This window comes from Hyperolius riggenbachi, chromosome 7 (genome assembly GCF_040937935.1).
Source record: "Hyperolius riggenbachi isolate aHypRig1 chromosome 7, aHypRig1.pri, whole genome shotgun sequence".
Taxonomy (NCBI): Eukaryota; Metazoa; Chordata; class Amphibia; order Anura; family Hyperoliidae; genus Hyperolius; species Hyperolius riggenbachi.
Window position 1 is genome coordinate 153,348,310 of NC_090652.1, and position 20,935 is coordinate 153,369,244.

General features: G+C 44.3%; 1 protein-coding gene across 1 annotated transcript in view; it reads right to left on the bottom strand.

Moving 5' to 3' along the window:
* Positions 1 to 20,935, bottom strand: part of ABCC1 (ATP binding cassette subfamily C member 1 (ABCC1 blood group)) — a 303,768-nt gene that overhangs the window by 18,109 nt on the left and 264,724 nt on the right. Inside the window, 3 exon segments of the mRNA XM_068244766.1 lie at positions 1,886 to 2,012; positions 10,945 to 11,144; positions 13,249 to 13,559. Of these exon segments, the coding sequence (XP_068100867.1) occupies positions 1,886 to 2,012; positions 10,945 to 11,144; positions 13,249 to 13,559 (638 nt within the window).

A 20,935-nucleotide genomic window follows, 5' to 3' on the forward strand; every position in this document is an offset into this window, starting at 1 on the left:
GCTGAATCAGAAACGGCCGTGGCTCCTAGTGGAAATGAGCCCTAAGAGAATCAGTTTGCATTGGTGGCAATTAAGCTGCTGGGTAGCCGCAACTCGAATTGCTAATTTGGCTGCGAGCTGCATAAATATGCAGCATGCCATCCAGATTTTCACCGCAGTGCGATCTGGATGGCAAGCCACTAGATTAGCAGAGCTTCAGCCCTGATTCCGGCTTAGTGGAATTAGACCCCCAAAAAAGTACTGCATGCTGCATTTTAGTGCATCTGCAGATCCCATTCAATTAAAATCGAAAATAAAACACTACAAAAACACGTATGAAAACTTATGGGCTTGCGGCTTGTGTTTTTAAACGTAAAAAAGGCCCTTACAGCATAGATGGCACACCACTATTCTTTACAGCAGAAACTGCAAATGCAGCAACCCTTCAAAGCATAAACTGTACCAAATGCACCGTCCACACCAACTGCACCGGCCTCACTATCAACATGGCCAATGCAGCCCCCTCCCCTTATTACAGCATGACTTGCACCAAATCCTCTTAAGGCACGTACACACGCCGGACTTTTTCAAACTACGGGTCGTTCGACCCGCCCACAGGGGTGGTGGTTCTGATGACAGTTGCACGCGAGTACAAGCTATCGTCAGACTGATAAGACTGGTTTTGACTGATCCGCTCTGTGCGGGTCTGACGACCCGTAGTTTGAAAAAGTCTGGCGTGTGTACGCGTCTTTACAACGTTTAGATCTAAATGTAGACGCCCTGGCATTGATAGAGACAGTCTAGGATATATCTTTCAAACGAAAAATCCTTGCGCTCTTGTCCAGAGACCACAGTCACTCACACAGTTCCTCTCTCCTCAAAGGACAACTGTAGTGAGAGGTATGTGCAGGCTGCCATATTTATTTGCTTTTTAAGCAATACCAGTTGCTGCCTCTAATACTTTTAGCCACAGCCCCTAAACAAGCATGCAGCAGATCAGATGTTTCAGACATTGTCAGATCTGACAAGATTAGCTGCATGCTTGTTTCTGGTGTTATTCAGACACTACTGCAGCCAAATAGATTAGCAGGGCTGCCAGGCAACTGGTATTGTTTAAAAATAAATAACTATGGCAACCTCCATTGCCCTCTCGTTACAGTTTTCCTTTAATCCTATGCACTGCGCTGCTCCCTTTTTTAGAGACACGAAGACAAATCTAGGCAGAAATGGATCGCTCCATAGTGCATCAAAGGGGTGAATTTTATTCGCAAAACAATAATGTACGTACAAGAATGCAATGAAAAACTCGCATATCAGCGGTACAGTTAACCGCTTCCAACCCTGGCAGTAGATGACAGCGCGCTTTGATAATGCACCTTTGATAATGCACTATGGAGCGCTCCATTTCTACCTCGATCTTTCCCCACAAAACCCAAGACACATCAGATACCTTTCTGATTTTCACACACAAGTAAATTCATTGATCAAGTTGGCTGGTCTTTTAAGTGGTTTTCAGGCTTCATAAGTGGCACTGGGCCCCAAAAGAAGTTCATAAAAAGCTGCTTACAGCCCTAACTCTTACCTTGCACCAACTGCTCAAAGCACGCCTGATGTGAGAGGGATATGAAGGCTGCCATATTTATTTCCTTTCAAAACAATGCAAATTGCCTGGCTGTTCTGCAGATCCTCTGCCTCTAATACTTTTAGCCAAAGACCCTGAGCAAGCACACAGATCAGGTGTTCTAAATAAAGTCTGAGTAGATTATCCAGATGCTTTTCTCAGGAGTGAGAGAGATTCAGACAGTACTGATGCTAGAACGATCAACAGGACTGCCAGTGATCACTTTGAAGGGTAGAGTTGCACTTCAACTTCGAAAATTAGTAGTGTAAAATGATGTCCAATTACCTGCAAAGCATAGGAGACAGAAAGCCCCACTAATCCAGGGCTAAGTGTGTATCTGGAAATTACTGCAAACAGGGAGGCAAACAAAACAATGCAGTTTCCAACAAACTCCAGTCTGATGGCGAGCCACCTGCAAGACAAGATTTCATAAACTGAAAAATTACTCTATATTACAGGATTACAACACCATGCATAGTCATCAAAGGGTAAATCATAGCAATTCAAAATCCAGACATAAAAGTAGTTTAAAGTGTACCAGACATCAGCAGTTCAAAAGATTTTATAGTCACTCATGGCATCCTCTAGCCCCATGAGCACAGATGCGTCCCTCTCTGTCTTCCTGGGTGGGTCAGTTCAGTCCCGGTAATCCTGCTCAGTCATGTCAGTCGGCTCTTCTGCGCATGCGTGGCCCCTCCACCCATGCGCAGAAGAGCCGACAGTGTGATTTTTATATACTGCCATATACACATACTGTAGAAAAAAAAAAAAAAAATATACATACATACATACATACATACATACATACACACACACACACACACACACACATATATATATATATATATACACGTACATATACATATATATACACACACACACACACACACACACACACACACACACACACACATATATATATATACATGTACATATACTATATATATATATATATATATATATATATATATATATATATATATATATATATATATATATATATATATATATATATTAGGGATGGGACGAATCCACAGTTTCTTCGAATACGAATCCGAATCTAAAAAGGTTCTCGAATATCTCGAACCTTTCGAATCCCGAATCTAACGAATTCTGCGTTCCATGGAATGGTTGCCCACACTATAGCTAGCTAGGCATAGGTGCCTTCAGTATAGCTAGCTAGGCATAGGTGCCTTCAGTATAGCTAGCTAGGTATAGGTGCCTTCAGTATAGCTAGCTAGGTATAGGTGCCTTCAGTATAGCTAGCTAGGTATAGGTGCCTTCAGTATAGCTAGCTAGGTATAGGTGCCTTCAGTATAGCTAGCTAGGTATAGGTGCCTTCAGTATAGCTAGCTAGGTATAGGTGCCTTCAGTATAGCTAGCTAGGTATAGGTGCCTTCAGTATAGCTAGCTAGGTATAGGTGCCTTCAGTATAGCTAGCTAGGTATAGGTGCCTTCAGTATAGCTAGCTAGGCATAGGTGCCTTCAGTATAGCTAGCTAGGCATAGGTGCCTTCAGTATAGCTAGCTAGGTATAGGGGCCTTCAGTATAGCTAGGTATAGGGGGGCATTCAGTATAGCTAGGTATAGGGGCATTCAGTATAGCTAGGCATAGGGGCATTCAGTATAGCTAGTTAGGTATAGGGGCATTCAGTATAGCTAGGTATAGGGGCCCTCAGTATAGCTGGTTAGGTATAGGGGCATTCAGTATAGCTAGGTATAAGGGCATTCAGTATAGCTAGTTAGGTATAGGGGCCCTCAGTATAGCTAGTTAGGTATAGGGGCATTCAGTATAGCTAGTTAGGTATAGCAGTATAGCTAGTTAAGTAAAAGGGCATTCAGTATAGCTAGGTATAAGGGCATTCAGTATAGATAGTTTGGTATAGGGGACCTCAGTATAGCTAGCTAGGTATAGGGGCCGTCAGTATAGCTAGGTATAGGGGCATTCAGTATAGCTAGTTAGGTATAGGGACCCTCAGTATAGCTAGTTAGGTATAGGGGCATTCAGTGTAGCTAGTTAGGTATAGGGACCCTCAGTATAGCTAGTTAGGTATAGGGACCCTCAGTATAGCTAGTTAGGTATAGGGACCCTCAGTATAGCTAGTTAGGTATAGGGGCATTTAGTGTAGCTAGTTAGGTATAGGGACCCTCAGTATAGCTAGTTAGGTATAGGGGTATTCAGTATAGCTAGTTTGGTATAGGGGCCCTCAGTATAGCTAGGTATAGGGGCATTCAGTATAGCTAGTTAGGTATAGGGACCCTCAGTATAGCTAGTTAGGTATAGGGGCATTCAGTATAGCTAGTTAGGTATAGGGGCATTCAGTATAGCTAGTTAGGTATAGGGGCATTCAGTATAGCTAGTTAGGTATAGGGGCATTCAGTATAGCTAGTTAGGTATAAGGGCATTCAGTATAGCTAGTTAGGTATAGGGGCATTCAGTATAGCTAGTTAGGTATAGGGGCATTCAGTATAGCTAGGTAGGTATAGGGACCCTCAGTATAGCTAGTTAGGTATAGGGGCATTCAGTATAGCTAGTTAGGTATAGGGGCATTCAGTATAGCTAGTTAGGTATAGGGACCCTCAGTATAGCTAGTTAGGTATAGGGGCATTCAGTATAGCTAGTTAGGTATAGGGACCCTCAGTATAGCTAGTTAGGTATAGGGGCATTCAGTATAGCTAGTTAGGTATAGGGGCATTCAGTATAGCTAGTTAGGTATAGGGACCCTCAGTATAGCTAGTTAGGTATAGGGACCCTCAGTGTAGCTAGCTAGGGTACCCCTCCCTCTGTGCGTCTCCTCTGCTCACCCCCTACAAAGAAAAAAAAAAAGCATCGGCTCACCTAACAAGGGGATCCAGCGCCGAATCCCGCTGCATCCCCCGCTCGTCCTCTTCCGACCCCCCCGCGCCTCCTCTGCTCGCCCCTTGCATAGATGTGAGCATTGGCTCACCTAACACCTGCCCTGAATTCCCTACCTGCCGCCAGCGCAGCGCCGCAGACCTCTTGTTTCCTCATCTGTTCCCTCTAGTAACCTGCCCGGCGCTTCAGTGATGACGCGTGTGCAAAAGCGGATCACTAGGGGGAACAGAGGAGGAAGAAATCGGAAAATTGTATACTCCCCTTCCGTAATTTTCCTTTCCTGGATCAAACGATGGCGGCATACATATGGGTATAAGCCCCGCCCCCTGACCCCGATACGACAGTCCACTTAATAAAGTTGAAGAACCCGCCCCCTCTCGCCATTCTGGTGAAAATCAGTCCTCGAATGGACAAGAGGGAGGGATTCGTATGCCGCCATCGTTTGATCCAGGAAAGGAAAATTACGGAAGGTGAGTATACAATTTTCCGATTTCCTGGAGCAAACATGGCGGCATACATATGGGATATAAAAAAATCACAAAAGAGGGAGGGAATACTGCAAAAAGTGAAAAATTTATTTACAAAGAAAGAACAGCTTTCCCAAAATCTACTGATGTCAAAGAGGCTGGATTAACATGATAATGATTAATAAAAGTATGGCTTGATGACCAACTAGCTGCCTTACATATAGAGTCCAATGACACTTTAGAAAAACATGCCCACGAGGCTGACATGCCTCTCGTGGAATGTGCCCGTATTTCCTGGGGAATTGGCAGACCTCTAATTTGGTAACACTTCTGAATTAGCTTCACTACCCAAGATGCAATAGTCCTTGTAGACACTGGCAGCCCTTTTCTGACTCCTCTTATATTCACAAACAGACGATCTGATGATCTGAAGGAAGATGTAGCCTCCAAATAAGCACTTATGTTCTTTCCCACATCTAAGGGATGGAACTCCTCGTCCAATAGAAAGGTTGGTAATGTAAGCTCTTGATTCACATGAAATGATGAGGCTACCTTTGGAACATAATCTAATACGGTCCTGATGACAACCCTATCAGGGAAAAATTCTAACAGATTCCTAGAGCACCCCAAGGCTTGATTGTCCGACACTCTCTTCCCAGACGTGATGGCCACGAGGAACACTGTTTTTAAGGTTAGATCCTCCAATGATACTGAATCCGTTGGATAGAATGGAGGGCCAGAAAGTACTTCCAACACCACTGCAAGATCCCACTTCGGGAAGAAAGGCTTCCTAGGAGGGCGCATCTTTAAAACTGCTTGAACAAATTGAATTATCAATGGGTGATTAGCCCACTTGAAATCTGTTAAGGCAGATAGGGCCGAAACCTGGACCTTTATTGCTGATACACTCAGATTTTTATCAACCCCTGATTGTAAAAAGTCCAGAATGTTCTGAATATTTGGAGCTAATACGTCTAGGTTTCTTGAGGAGGCAAATTCTGCAAACTTCTCCCATATTCTGTGATAAGTTACATTTGTTGAAGGCTTTCTTGATTTCAATAAAGTCTCCACTACCTTGCTTGAGAAGCCTAGATCTTCATATTTTTTCCTCTCAACTTCCAGGCTGCTAAACTTAGCCGGGAAACCTCCGGATACAACAGATTGTCCTGACACAACAGGTTGTGTATTGATGGTAACATTAGAGGTTCCTCCAGACTCAGGCTCAGAGCTAGCGTGAACCATGGCCTCCTGGGCCAGTAGGGCATTATAACTATGATCGTGCATGTTTCTCTGTGTAGTCTGAAGAAACCTGGAGATCAGAGGGAATGGAGGGAAGGCATAGCCCAGCGTGAAATCCCACGGTTGGACTAGGCAGTCTGTTTCTGCTGAGGAAGGGTGATGATACCTGGAGAAGAATGTTGGAACCTTCCTGTTCTGTGGAGATGCCCACAGATCCACTTGTGGATACCCCCACCTCTGAATTAGTTCCTGAAAGATTTGCTCGTTCAACGACCACTCGTGAGGGTCCACAAAGCTCCGACTGAGGTGATCCGCAAGTATATTGTTCTTCCCCGGAAGATACGCAGCTGTTAAGTTCTCTAGATTGATTTGAGCCCATCTCATGATGCTTTCTGTCTCTCGTAGAAGGATCGAGCTCCTTGTGCCTCCCTGCTTCCTGATATAAGCTACAGCCGTTACATTGTCTATTTGAATCAACACAGTCTTTCCCTTGATCAGGTGAATAAAGGCCTTCAAGGCCATAAATGCTGCTCTTAACTCCAAAAGATTTGATGGTACACCCGTCTGACGTGTCCTCCACTTCCCCTGGCATTGGGCACTCCCACAGTGAGCTCCCCATCCCATCATACTTGCGTCTGATGTAATTACTATTGGGAAGGGAGGCTGGATAAGATGGCAATTCTTCAGGTTCTCCTCGCTGGTCCACCACACTAGAGTTTTCCTGACATTCCAAGGAAGTGTGAACATTTGCTTCAGGTTCCATTTGTTCCAATGTTGAATAAAGAATCTCTGTAAATGCCTCAGGTGCCAAAGAGCCCACTTTATCATTGGGATAGTTGAGGATAAAGTCCCTAACAGGCTCAAGCATCTCTTTGCCGACAGCTGAGGTGCTACCAGAAAACTCTGTATTTTCTCCTGCAGTGCTAACCTCTTCTGATCCGGAAGACACACCTTGTTGTGTACAGTCATGAACCTGGCGCCCAGAAACACCATATCCTGGGATGGAATCAGCTGGCTTTTCTCCTTGTTGATCAACCACCCCAGATCTTGAAGATACTCCAGTAAGAGAGCCTGATGCTGGCGCAATATTCCCGGGTCCTGATGTAACAACAGGATGTCGTCTAAATAATGGAATATTTTCAGACCTTGTGTTCTCAGCGATGCAACTACTGGCAATAAAGTCTTTGTAAAAGTCCTTGGAGCTGTTGACAGGCCAAATGGAAGGCAACAGAACTGGAAGTGCCTTCCCTCCACTGAAAACCTGAGATACCTCTGAAAGTCCTTTCGAATGGGAATATGGAGGTATGCGTTTGACAAGTCTATTGTCGACATCCAATCCCCTACTGAAACCATAGGGATTATTGATTGGAGAGACTCCATCTTGAAGTGAGATACTTTTATAAATGTGTTTAAAAATTTTAGGTCTAGGACCGGTCTCCATCCTCCTGAGGCTTTCGGTACCAAGAAGAGTGGAGAATAAATTCCTGCCAAGCGCTGGCTGCTTGGGACTGGAACCACTGCTCCCTCTTCTACCAGAAACTGAACATACTCTCTTAAGGTTTGAAGTCTCCCCTTGTCTGCAGGCATTCTCGTTGCTATGAATCTGTTTGAAGGTGGGTTCCTTACGAACCTCCAGGCATGACCCTGTCTCAATGTTCTCAACACCCATGGGTCTGGTAACTTCCCCACCCAGGTTTGCCAGTAGAGCTGAAGCCTGGCTCCTACTGGATCCCCCCCGAGTGGACGCACCATCAAAAGTGCTTCTGCCCTTGTTGTGCTCCTGAAGTGGCCCTTTGCTTGCCTCCCCTCAAGAAGGTAGATTGTGTTCCCTTCCAATTTTTTCCGAATTGGCGACCCGGCTTGTATGACCTTGATTGCTGATATCTTTGATTAGAGAATCTTCTGTAACTTTGCTGCCTGAAAGGTCTTTGCTTCCTGTCCTGGGGAATCAAACCTGATTTTCCACCCGTGACCAAGGAAATCGCACTATCCAACTTCGGCCCAAATAAATGAGCCCCATCATATGGGATCTTACACCAATTAGACTTTGAAGCTTGGTCTGCTGACCACGGTTTTAGCCACAGAGCACGTCTGGCAGTCACGCTGGCCAACATGGATCTAGCGGAAGACCTCAGAATGTCGATAGCTGCTTCCCCCATAAAATCTCCTGTAAGCTTCAACTCATCCAGAGCTCTTATAATTTCTTGTTTATCGGCTCCACTGTTTAAGGCAGATTCTATGTTATCAACCCATACGCGAGTTGCTTTCGCTAAGGAAGTAAGGGCTACCGCTGGTTTACATGCTGCGCCAGCTGATAAATATGCTTTCTTGATGTCTGTGTCTATCTTTCTCTCCAAAGGGTCTTTAAAAGCCCCTGCATTATCCATTGGCAGTGTAACATTCTTGGCAAGCCTCATAATAGACGCGTCCACAGTGGGAGCTGAATCGATGAAACTTGAATCTTCCTGTTTTAGTGGATATAATTTTGCAAATTTATTTACTAAGGACGGCTTTTGCTCCGTCTTCTCCCACTCTTTCAAAAAGATATCTTTTATAATTTTCATAAAAGGAAATGTACTCTGCTGCTTATCTAGGTGTGGATAATATTTATCGGGCTCCGCCACTGAGCCTCCTTCCTCCTGCCAATCAATGGCTGCCTTTATTGCAGATAAGAAAGCAGGCACAAGAGAAAAATTGAAACCCACTGGAGGCAAATCATTGGTAGCTGGAGAGGCTTCCTCTGGTAGTACCTGCGTTGCCCCTGAAACTACCGACTGACCGGCAGATCATTTCTCAAAGGACTCCTGGACTGCCTGCTGAATAAAAGATAGGACTTGTTGATTGTCTGTATCTTTCTCTCGTCCTAATTCAGCAAAACATCCTTCACACAATTTTTTGTCTGGTAGAGACGGCTGGTCACATGCCCAACACTGATTCTGCACCCGGGTCTGGAAAGCCTGAATCTCCCCCGAATCTGAGGAAACTGCTTCATCCATGCGAGACCTCTTAGGGCTTTTTTCATGGTGGTGCTCTTCAGAATAATGGACATATCTTCTAGGAGAACGTCTGTCCCTACTATCTCTATGATATCTATCCCTAGATCTAGATCTTCTAGAACGATAGGGAGGGGACATTCTCCTATAATAATTCTCATATTGTCTTTTGTCCCTTGGACTTCGACTGCAAGAGCGGGCTTTGTAGTAATAGTCCCTTGAGGATCTTTGCTTCAGAGATGATCTATAATATGCAGCATAATAATGATCACTTCTGCTTCTCTCCCTTGACCGAGATCTGGAACTTCTCTTCCTTGAAGAGGGTTGCGGATCTTTGGGAGCCATCCCACTTCCTCCTTCAACCGGACTGTGGAGACATAACAAAAAGGATATGTTCCACTAACCATCAATCCGAACAGACAGGAGGAAACAGCACTCTTTTTTAACCGAAGAAAAAAAACCCCATGTGCAAGGAAGGCGCAAAAAAAAGACACCCTGTGCATAGGAAAAAGAATAGCAGGAATGCATTTAGCACCCTGTTACCTTTCCATCCCCAATTCCTCTTCGTGATCCACTACTTCCATCTCTCTTTAAGAGAAAACAAACATAGGCATCATCCCTGATTCAGGCAAAAGCTCTGCATAGTACAATGCACATATAAACAGTTCCTCTCATACCTTCTTATCTTCTTACAAAGAATCTCTCTCCTGTGTACAGTAGCCCAACGATATGAGGTGCGGATGCAGAGCAGGCGAGCGTGACACCAGCGTTCAGGACGCTATCCACACTGCCCCAGCCCGACGAATCTGCCGCCATCCATGCTGCATACTTCCTGGACGCCCTATACGTCTCTGGCGTCCAATCAGCCGCGCTCTCCGCAAATCTTGCTACTCGCGAGATCTTCTCCCCAGCTTCCTGGTATGCGCTGAGTCTGCCGCGCTTCGGATCCGCCATTAACCACCAGGGCAGCCGGACATACTGACGCCAGACAGAGGGGTAAGCATATATTAACCCCTATTAGGGGTCTCAATGCTGCACGCTAATGCGGGAGAGGCTGAACCCGCTCCTTGCACAAGGGAAAAATAGGTAAAAGAAAAAAATAAATAACATACAAAAAAACAAAATCAAGTGAACCTGTCCATTCGAGGACAGAAAAAAGAATGGCGAGAGGGGGCGGGTTCTTCAACTTTATTAAGTGGACTGTCCTATCGGGGTCAGGGGGCGGGGCTTATACCCATATGTATGCCGCCATGTTTGCTCCAGGAAAGAGGTCTGCGGCTCTGCGCTGGTGGCAGGTAGGGAATCCAGGGCAGGTGTTAGGTGAGTCAATGATCACATCTATACAAGCGGCGAGCGGAGGAGGCGCGGGGGGGTCGGAATAGGACGAGCGGGGGATCGGCGGTGGTGCGGGGATGCAGCGGGATTCGGCTGATTCGTTTAGGGGGAAATTGCGTCGGGATTCGAATCCACGAATCTCGAATATTTCTCAATATTCGAGGGAGTCGTGGATTCGCCGTCCCACTATAATATATATATATATATATATATATATATATATATATATATATATATATATATATATATATACATACATACATACATACATACACACACACACACACACATGTATATATATGTATATACATATATATATGTATATACACACATACACACACACACACACATACATCGTACATACACACGCACACACACAGACATACACATATATACATACACACACATGGTAGAGCACCGTGGATGAGTCAGCAGTGCTGCTGCGATTATGTACCTGTTTGAGACAATGCTGGGATAATACGCTCTCTGATTTTCATCCACTCTGAAGTCACTGATCTCGATGAATTGCTTCTGCTCTCCAAATGCTCTAATCACACTCGCTCCTAGCAGAGTCTCATTAAAGTGCGAATAAACTGGAGACCTACTGACCGATTCTAAACGTTTCAGCTGTCGAGAGGTTGCCACATAGAATCTCTAGAATAAACAAAAAGTGCCACATAGCTTTACTTGTAAGTTTCAAATAATAGATTTTAAAATAGAATTTCAAGCTGTTTATATATCATCTCTTTCTCCACTGCTTTACCTCACATCATTACTCCTCTGTAATGAAAAAAGAATGATCCATTTCTTGTGCTTTGCACACCACCTATTTATTTAATCATAGCGTGCACCAAAAACGTCCCCTTTTCTCAGCTTGCACTACAAAGGTACCACCATAACATTAACCTACTAATATGAGGTCTCCTGCTCTCATCATTATCCAACTAGTCACATCATTTTCTGGTTCTATATAGTAGGCTATGCCAACTTCGCCACACACTGACGCTTGGCTTGTCACAATGCATGCAGACGTAAACTCTTATTCAAAACAGGACTAATAACAAAATTTTCATTCATATTCAGCTGCTTCTTCTACTATGAAAGCAGCAAGTACACTGTACTGATCAGGCACCTGCCCTGTCTCCCCTGCACACAGCTGATAACATTGCTGTGTGCTGGGATGACAGGATCAGTGCCCGATTGGCACTGCACCACTGTGCCTCCACTTACTGGCTGCCTCTTCCTCCTCTTTAACTTCCGCTAGGGCTTATTTTCAGGGTGGGACTTATTTTCAGGGAAAGAGGGTATTTCATGTAAAAATCACTTTATGCTGTCTCCTACTGTTGTCAGAATATAAGCACCTGTGTTATCCTTAGGTATGGGAAAGTAATAAAGAATGTATGAGGGTCATCCAGAAAGTAAAAGCGGTTTTCTTTTAATCAACTAATTTTTATCAACTAAGGAAACAGTTTATTTGATTTTAGACAAGTATCTCCTCCACATAATCACATCCTTTAAACCGTTACAGATTTTAACAAGGTTTTCAATCCCTTTGTTGTAGTAGCATGACACTTATAAGTTGGAGGGATTGCAAATGGAGAGCTCCCAATCCAACCAAACAAAGACATACTGTATGTATAACTGGGGTACCTCTACATCAGACCCAGGTATGAATGCTTTCTAAGTTTGCAGTCCAAAGATGTGCATTTTCCTGTTGTACCAATGCCTAAATAATGCATCACTGTCTTCAATAGCCCATTTGCTGGTAGGCCTTAAAGGGATACTGTAGGGGGGTTGGGGGAAAATGAGTTGAAGTTACCCGGGGCTTCTAATGGTCCCCCGCAGACATCCTGTTCCCGTGCAGCCACTCACCGATGCTCCGGCCCCGCATCCAGTTCACTTCTGGAATTTCAGACTTTAAAGTCTGAAAACCACTGCTCCTGCGTTGCCGTGTCCTCGCTTCCCCTGATGTCACCAGGAGCGCACGGCGCAGGCACAGACCATACTGGGCCTGCGCAGTACGCTCCTGGTGCCATCAGCGGGAGCGAGGACACGGCAATGCAGGCACAGTGGTTTTCAGACTTTAAAGTCTGAAATTCCAGAAGTGAACCAGAGGCGGAGCCGGAGCATTGGGGAGTGGCTTCGCGGGCACAGGATGTCTGTGGGGGACCATTAGAAGCCCCGGGTAACTTCAACTCATTTTCCCCTGACCCCCCTACAGTATCCCTTTAAAAATCAGTAGCAAATCTATATCAGGTAGACTATAAATGGAAATCAATCTTCTGGCTGGGAACACACTAGGCAGAAGCACTGGCGTTGTGGAAAACACCAGCGTTAACGCACCTAATGCAAGTCAATGGGCTGCATAAAAAAAAACAACACGTTTGCGTTCTGCAATGTGCGTTTTTTCAAATGCATGTTTTGTTGCATATTTTTCTAAAACGCACATAATGAAAGTCAATGGTGACACAGAGGTATTGCGATTTAGTGCTTCCTGTTGACTTCCTAGGGATTTGCATAAAACACAAAAACTGCATGCATTTGCGATTTATATCTGCAAACCGTAAACGCATTAAAATGCATGCAAAACGCAAGAAAAATGCATGTGTGGAACACAAACGCACTAAAAATGCACAAACGCATATGCAGCAAAATGCAACCTTTCCCGCACTGCCTAGTGTGTTCCTACTGTATTAGTAGGACTATATTAGTCCTGTATCCTAATACACTGAACAGTTGATGGCTGCACCATACTGACCTGCACAAAGAAGTAAAGAAGTCCCAAAGGTGGAATAATCACAGCTACTATTGGTGTTGCAACCAGAATTATAATGCAGGCTCCAATGACGTTAAAAAGGGAACCCATAAACATCTTTATAATCTGCGGAATTGTAGAATCAATGGTGTCTATCTCTTTGGAGAAACGGTTGACAAGATTTCCACTTGGAGTCCGCTCAAAAAAACTCATAGGGAATCTTAGAACGTTGTGAAGCAAATCCATGTGTAGATAGCGGGAAGCCAGAACACCACCTAGAGACACTGTCGTGGAGTATCCAAAAACGGCAATGCCTGGAATATACAGAAAGCGGTAGAAGCTGAAAGCAAGTGCAGCAGAACTACGAAAGCTCATTTAGGAAGAGTGATTTCTCCATCCACTTTAGGGCTTGTACTCATTTAATATTTATTTCCAATCGTCAAAATGATGTGATTGATTGTTATCAGAAAGGATAGTTAAAGCAAACCTGAACTCAGAACTTCATCTCTGCTCTAAAAGATAAGCACAAGTATAATAACCTATAAAGAAAAAACATTTGTTAAAGGGAACCTGAACTGTCAAAAAAACCAAAACAAAACAAAGTTTCACTTACCTGGGGCTTCGATTAGCCCCCGCAGCAGTCCTGTGCCCACGGCGTGCCAAACTAATCCTCCGTTCCCCCGCTGCGGCTCAGTTTCGATTCAGTGCGCCTGCACTGGACCGCCGATTCAGGCCCACTGGACCATCGACTGATTAGTTGGCAGAATCGAAACTGAGCCTTGGTGGGGAAACGAAGGATCAGTTTTTAACTCCACAGGCTAAGGATGGCTGCAAGGGGCTAATCAAAGCTCCAGGTAAGTGAAACTTTTTTTGTTGACAGTTATGGTTCCCCTTTAAAGGGAACCTGAAGTGAGGAAAATTGCATAAAATAAACACATGGCATAGCTGCAAATGAATATCACATACTACCCTCACTGTCAGTTCCTCTCAGAGGCTCACCATTTTCTTCTTACAGTGATCCCGTCCAGTTCTGACAATATTTTGTCAGAACTAAAATATGCCAGTTGCTGTCAGTTATACAGGATCTTCTCAAAAAATTAGCATATTGTGATAAAGTTCATTATTTTCTGTAATGTACTGATAAACATTAGACTTTCATATATTTTAGATTCATTACACTCAACTGAAGTAGTTAAAGCCTTTTATTGTTTTAATATTGATGATTTTGGCATACAGCTCATGAAAACCCCAAATTCCTATCTCAAAAAATTAGCATATTTCATCCGACCAATAAAAGAAAAGTGTTTTTAAAAAGAAAAAAAAGTCAACCTTCAAATAATTATGTTCAGTTATGCACTCAATACTTGGTCGGGAATCCTTTTGCAGAAATGACTGCTTCAATGTGGCGTGGCATGGAGGCAATCAGCCTGTGGAACTGCTCAGGGTTATGGAGGCCCAGGATGCTTCGATCCTTAAGCTCATCCAGAGTGTTGGGTCTTGCGTCTCTTAACCCTCCTGGCGGTTTGTAAAAATCCGCCAGGGGGCAGCAAATACGTTTTTTTAAAATGTTTTTTTTTTTTTTTCATGTAGCGAGACGAGGTCTCGCTACATGATAGCCGCTGCTCGGCGGCATCCCCCCAGCCCCTCCGATCGCCGCCGGCGATCGGAGATCAAGAGATCCCGTTCAAAGAACGGGATCTCTTGGAGGGCTTCCCCCGTCGCCATGGCGACGGGGCGGGATGACGTCACCGACGTCATCGACGTCGTGACGTCAAAGGGGACTCCGATCCACCCCACGGCGCTGCCTGGCACTGATTGGCCAGGCAGCGCACGGGGTCTGGGAGGGGGGGCAGCTGCGGCGACGCGTATAGCGGCGGATCGGCGGGTAGCGGCGGCGATCGGACACTGCACGCAGCTAGCAAAGTGCTAGCTGCGTGCAGCAAAAAAAAAAAATTATTCAAATCGGCCCAGCGGGGCCTGAGCGGTGCCTCCCGGCGGCATAGCCCGTGCTCAGCACGGGCTTACCGCCAGGGAGGTTAATTTTCTCTTCACAATATCCCACAGATTCTCTATTGGGTTCAGGTCAGGAGAGTTGGCAGGTCAATTGTTCACAGTAAAACCATGGTCAATAAACCGTTTTGGCACTGTGAGCAGGTGCCAGGTCGTGCTGAAAAATGAAATCCTCATCTCCATAAAGCTTTTCAGCAGATGGAAGCATGAAGTGCTCCAAAATCTGATAGCTAGCTGCATTGACCCTGCCCTGGATAAAACACAGTGGACCAACACCAGCAGCTGACATGGCACCCCAGACCATCACTGACTGTGGGTACTTGACACTGGATTTCAGGCATTTTGGCATTTCCCTCTCCCCAATCTTCCTCCAGACTCTGGCACCTTGATTTCCGAATGACATGTAAAAGTTGCTTTCATCCGAAAAAAGTACTTTGGACCACTGAGCAACAGTCCAGTGCTGCTTCTCTGTAGCCCAGGTCAGGCGCTTCTGACGCTGTTTCTGGTTCAAAAGTAGGTTCATGCTTCCATCTGCTGAAAAGCTTTAAGGAGATGAAGATTTCATTTTTCAGCATGACCTGGCACCTGCTCACAGTGCCAAAACCACTGGTAAATGGTTTACTGATCATGGTATTACTGTGCTCAACTCTCCTGACCTAAACCCCATAGAGAATCTGTGGGATATTGTGAAGATAAAGTTGAAAGACGCAAGACCCAACACTCTGGGTGAGCTTAAAGAGACCCCGTAACAAAAATTGCATCCTGTTTTTTCTCATCCTACAAGTTCCAAAAGCTATTCTAATGTGTTCTGGCTAACTGCAGCACTTTCTACTATGACAGTCTCTGTAATAAATCAATGTATCTTTCCCCTGTCAGACTTGTCGGCCTGTGTCTGGAAGGCTGCCAAGTTCTTCAGTGTTGTGGTTCTGCTATGAACTCACCCTTCCTGGCCCCTCTATGCACACTGCCTGTGTGTTATTTAGATAAGAGAGAAGAGAGAAGCTGCTCTAATCAGCTGGATAAATCGTCCTCTGAGCTGGCTGGGCTTTCACATACTGAGGAATTACAAACAACCGCAGTGTTAAACCCCCCCTAAAGACCAGACGATTTTTGTTAAATTGGCCACGGCAGCTTTAAGGGCTCGCTGCAGGGCCACACAACTAAGCACACAATTGATTTCCCCCCCCCCTTTTTTCCCTCGTTTTCCCTCACCAACAGAGCTCTCTGTTGGTGGGGTCAGATCACCCTCAGGTGTGCTGGTTTATTTTTTTAATCAATATTTATTTTATTCTTTAGATTAAATTTTGCCATTTTATTATCTATGCCACTCACCCTCTCTTCCTCCCCCTGTCAGCCTATCACTGCCGATTGCTCCTGTGCCCCCCAGGGGGAAAGCTGTGTCACACGGCTGTCCCTAGTACAGCACTGCTGTAGATCGCAGCGCTGTACACTGTAAGTAGACAGTGGTTTCGCTGTCTAAGTCTCTGACTCCGATCACCGCTGGGACACTGAAGGCGGGGTGGAGATGCACGTGCATTAGCGCACGCAATCTCCTGCAAAAGCCAGCCCCACGACTTGACGCCAATTGCAGTTAGGCGGTTCTGGTGCTGCCGCCGCAGTCACGCCCATTGGCGTGGTGCGGTCTTTAGGTACTTAAAATGGATGGAGAAATCCATTGATCATAGTGGACAAACGGGACGCAGGAGAGGAGAAAGATTGAGTAGTCGACTACACGGGAGTCAAGTATGACCTGTGTATGGTTATTTTGACTTTTCTTTAAGTTCAGGTTCTCTTTACAGCTGATACAAATCCTGCAATAAATCTGCAGTTTATCTACTTCCTGCTTTCATGGAAGCAGACATATTTACAAGTGAGCTCTCTGCCGTCGAAGTCCGTTGACACAGCTAAGGGATCAAATTACAAATTGTGCTTAGTCACAGATGAGGGGGTATTACACAGGCTAAACTCTAAGTACATACAGGGTGCATTTCTATGTTTTCCTTCTGTCCATTGCAAGAGTTCAGGTCCACTTTAAATGTTAACACTGTTTTATCAGTTCTAAAATGACTGGATATTTTGGGAATCATGAATTTATTGTGCACATCATACCCTCTGGATGTGCAATTACTGTTCTATAGAACGTGACACAAGTAGGAACAAAAGACCAGCAGAAAAGTAACTGTTCCTAGATTAGACATTCCTAGCTAATTGATTATGAACCATCGATTGGAGTGACTGGTCACCCAAAAGAATAGCTTGAGTAATTGTGTGTACAAGGCCTTCCACAGGAACTACTGCTTTACTGAACAATGTGAACATGCCTTTTTATTATTAAAAAATAATTGTAACTGCAGTACAAAAGTATAAAATAAATGTCACTTAGTGACTCAGAAAGGATACATCAGGTGAGGCTCTCATGGTTGACATACTAAATCTCATTACCTTATAACACCTCATTCCCTTATAACTTTCTCCCTTATCCTTAAAGAGGAGCTCACATTTATTTTGACTTAGGGCCCTTTTCCACTAGCAATCGCTAGCGTTTGCGATTCAGCAAAGTCCTAATTTTTTCCCGGAGATTGCGATTTTGCTATACAATGCACTGCATAGCAAAATTGTGGCAAAAATCGCTCTGCGGCGCAATTACGCTTTAGTAAAAAAGGAATCTTGGTAGTTGAAATTGCCTACCAAGATTCCTATGTTGTTTAGCAAACCCTAGAGATTTTAAAATCGCTAAGGATTCGCGATTTTACGATTCATCATCGCAATCGCCTCTAGTGGAAAAGGACCCTTATAGAGGTTAGGCCTACAACCCATGAAAGTTGTTTTTATGTCAGTTTGGCAGGCTGGTTTCATGTTGGGAAAATGTCCTTTTACTCTGGCTTCAGCTACTCCTATAACTGAGAATAAGGACTGACAGAAATAAAACCACTTAGCAGTGTGTATGAATTAAAATTTCCATCAGGGTTTCCCTACTGTCTGGGTCTTAATCTAGAAGAAACCCCCACTTTCTATTCCAATGACTGAAGTGTGGTGAAATCTTCACAATGGGAACTCAGTAAAGAAAGACTGACTTTGAAATTACTCAAGCCAAAATCAAAATAAGTTTTGGCTGGAATTCTACATTAAAAGAAAAAAAAAAAAAAACACATAAAAAATATGCAATAGACCATTTATTACTTCTCTGAAATAGACGTTACTCGACATTGTACTCTAAGGCCAGGCGCTACAGATTGCTAACTGAAATCACTCAGAGTTTCTGCTGGTGTTTTGTACAGCTGTGTGCTCTATTATAGTCCTCCTGGGCCCCTCCATTCCTCCACTGTGTCCCCTGGTATATTACCCAGGTGTGCTTTACTGTACATGCACAGCCCCGGCCACGTGCCTGTCACGCTCCCGTGGTCATTATGTGCAGGCACAGTACTAACTACACAGGCGCTAAACGCACCCAATGCTGGGAGCATGACAGGTGTGTGCGGATAGGCCACGCATACATGGTGAAGCACGCCTGGGAAATATACCGGTGGACATAGCGGAGAAACAGAGGGGCCGAGGAGGACAGAAATGGAGCCCACTGCCAGCAAGGGGTTGAAGGAAGCCCCAAGTATAACAGCTGCTACAAAAAAAAAGGTCTCAGGTACACTTTAGCCCTCTAGCAATAGCAGCCTAATAAAGTAAAACTTTATTAAAAAGTTTATTTAGCTGCAGGACCAAATTTTTCCTGCTGCTGGGGTAGTGTGCCTTCCCCAGCTTGGCAGACTCAGAAGGGTATGCAGAGTGGGCGGCAGGGAGCTTTCATAGTTACCTGTCAGGGCTGCTGGATCGGCTTCTTCTATACACCACAGTAGGAGCGATGTAACCAGGTTATGTCTTCTTGGTTCCGATTACATGACAGGACATGTGAGGGGGATTCAGGAGACCATGTCAGCATTACAGCACAACACCAGGTGGTGCTGTAACGCTGACAAGGTCTCCTGGATCCCAATCACATCAGATCATGTGATTAGGACCCACAAGATCTGTCGGTGGAGGAAGAGAAGCAGCCGTCCGGAACAGGTAACTATAACTGCTCCCTGCCACCCGCTCGTTTGGCAGCCAAATTAGATTTGCCAACAGAGGCTAATGCTTCATACACACTTGAGATAAAAGTCTTTGGAAAATGCAAGATCACAGACCAATTTTACCCCCTTCCATGTAGTATGAGAGCCATACTCTACACAGTCTATTCTATGGAGCTGCACTCCCCATCAAGTAAAATCTTTGCAAGATGCTGCACACAAAGATGCCCGTACACACTCAAAAGATCATTATCTGCAAAAGATCTGTTCCTGCAAAAGATCCATTCCTGCAAAATGCATTCATAGTCTATGATATCTGCAGATCCTCATACATACTTGGTTTAACAGACTTCATCTGCATATCTGGCAATCATCTGCAGATCTGAAGATCCATCCTGGTGGATCTGATCTGCAGATGATCTGCAGATGATTGTCTGTTAAACCAGGTGTGTATGAGGATCTGCAGATCTCATAGACTATGAATGCATTTTGCAGGAATGAATCTTTTGCAGGAACAGATCTTTTGCAGATAATGATCTTTTGAATGTGTACGGGCATCTTTGTGTGCAGCATCCTGCAAAGATTTTATCTGATGGGGAGTGCAGCTCCATAGAATAGACTGTGCAGAGTATGTCTCTCATACTACATGGAAGGGGGTAAAATTGGTCTGTGATCTTGCATTTTCCAAAGACTTATCTCAAGTGTGTATGAAGCATTAGAATGCACCAGCAGCTTTCAAACAAAAAATTTAGTTTGAAGCCATTAATGGGTTAAGTGCATAAAAGGTAGTAACATCTCCATATTGTGAAGTACGTAAAGAGTTTGCACAATGTAACTTTGTCTTTCCAGGGACAAGGGTTTCATATATGATAAAAGAGAGATGTTAATGTAGAAAAATATAAAAACCATGATAGACAAAAAGTGTTAAGGAAATAAGATTTAGAGATACAGAGAATCAGATCATGAGAGGAAAGTAACAGGCAGGAAATTAAGGAAAAAGTAAAGGTGATGTTGAGTCAAGTGGTTTTGTTGGCATATATCCTTTTACAGGCGGCTGCAGAACAGGTGGGTGTGGTGAGGGAAGTGTCAGAAGCTGGCAAATCTAGTACCTAAAGAGAACCTGTACTGAGTAAAAATATTTAAAATAAACACGAGGTAACTTCAAATTAACATTACAGAGTTACCTTGCCATCAGTTCCTCTCAGAAGCTGACCATTTTCTTCTAATAATAATCCCTTCCAGTTCTGACAATATTTTGTCAGATCTGAAATATATCAGTTGCTGTCAGTAAAATATCAGTTGCTTTCAGTTATAGCTGAGAGGAAAACTGATGTACCACGCAATGTCCATGTTCCCTATGGCTCAAGTGAGCGATGTTACAGTTTAACTGTGTGCTGACCAGAAAGCTGTTATGGGTAATGGCTATTTTCAAAATGGAGGACGGAAAATTCCCTTGATCACAGTGAACAAACAGGACGCGGGACAGAAGAAAGACACTGAGAAGTAGACTACATGGAAGGTAAGTATGACTTGTGTATGCTTATTTGGACTTTCAATTTTCAGTTAAAGTTTTCTTTATAGGGGTTCTGAGGAGTCCTTCAATAAACAGACACTTACCTGGG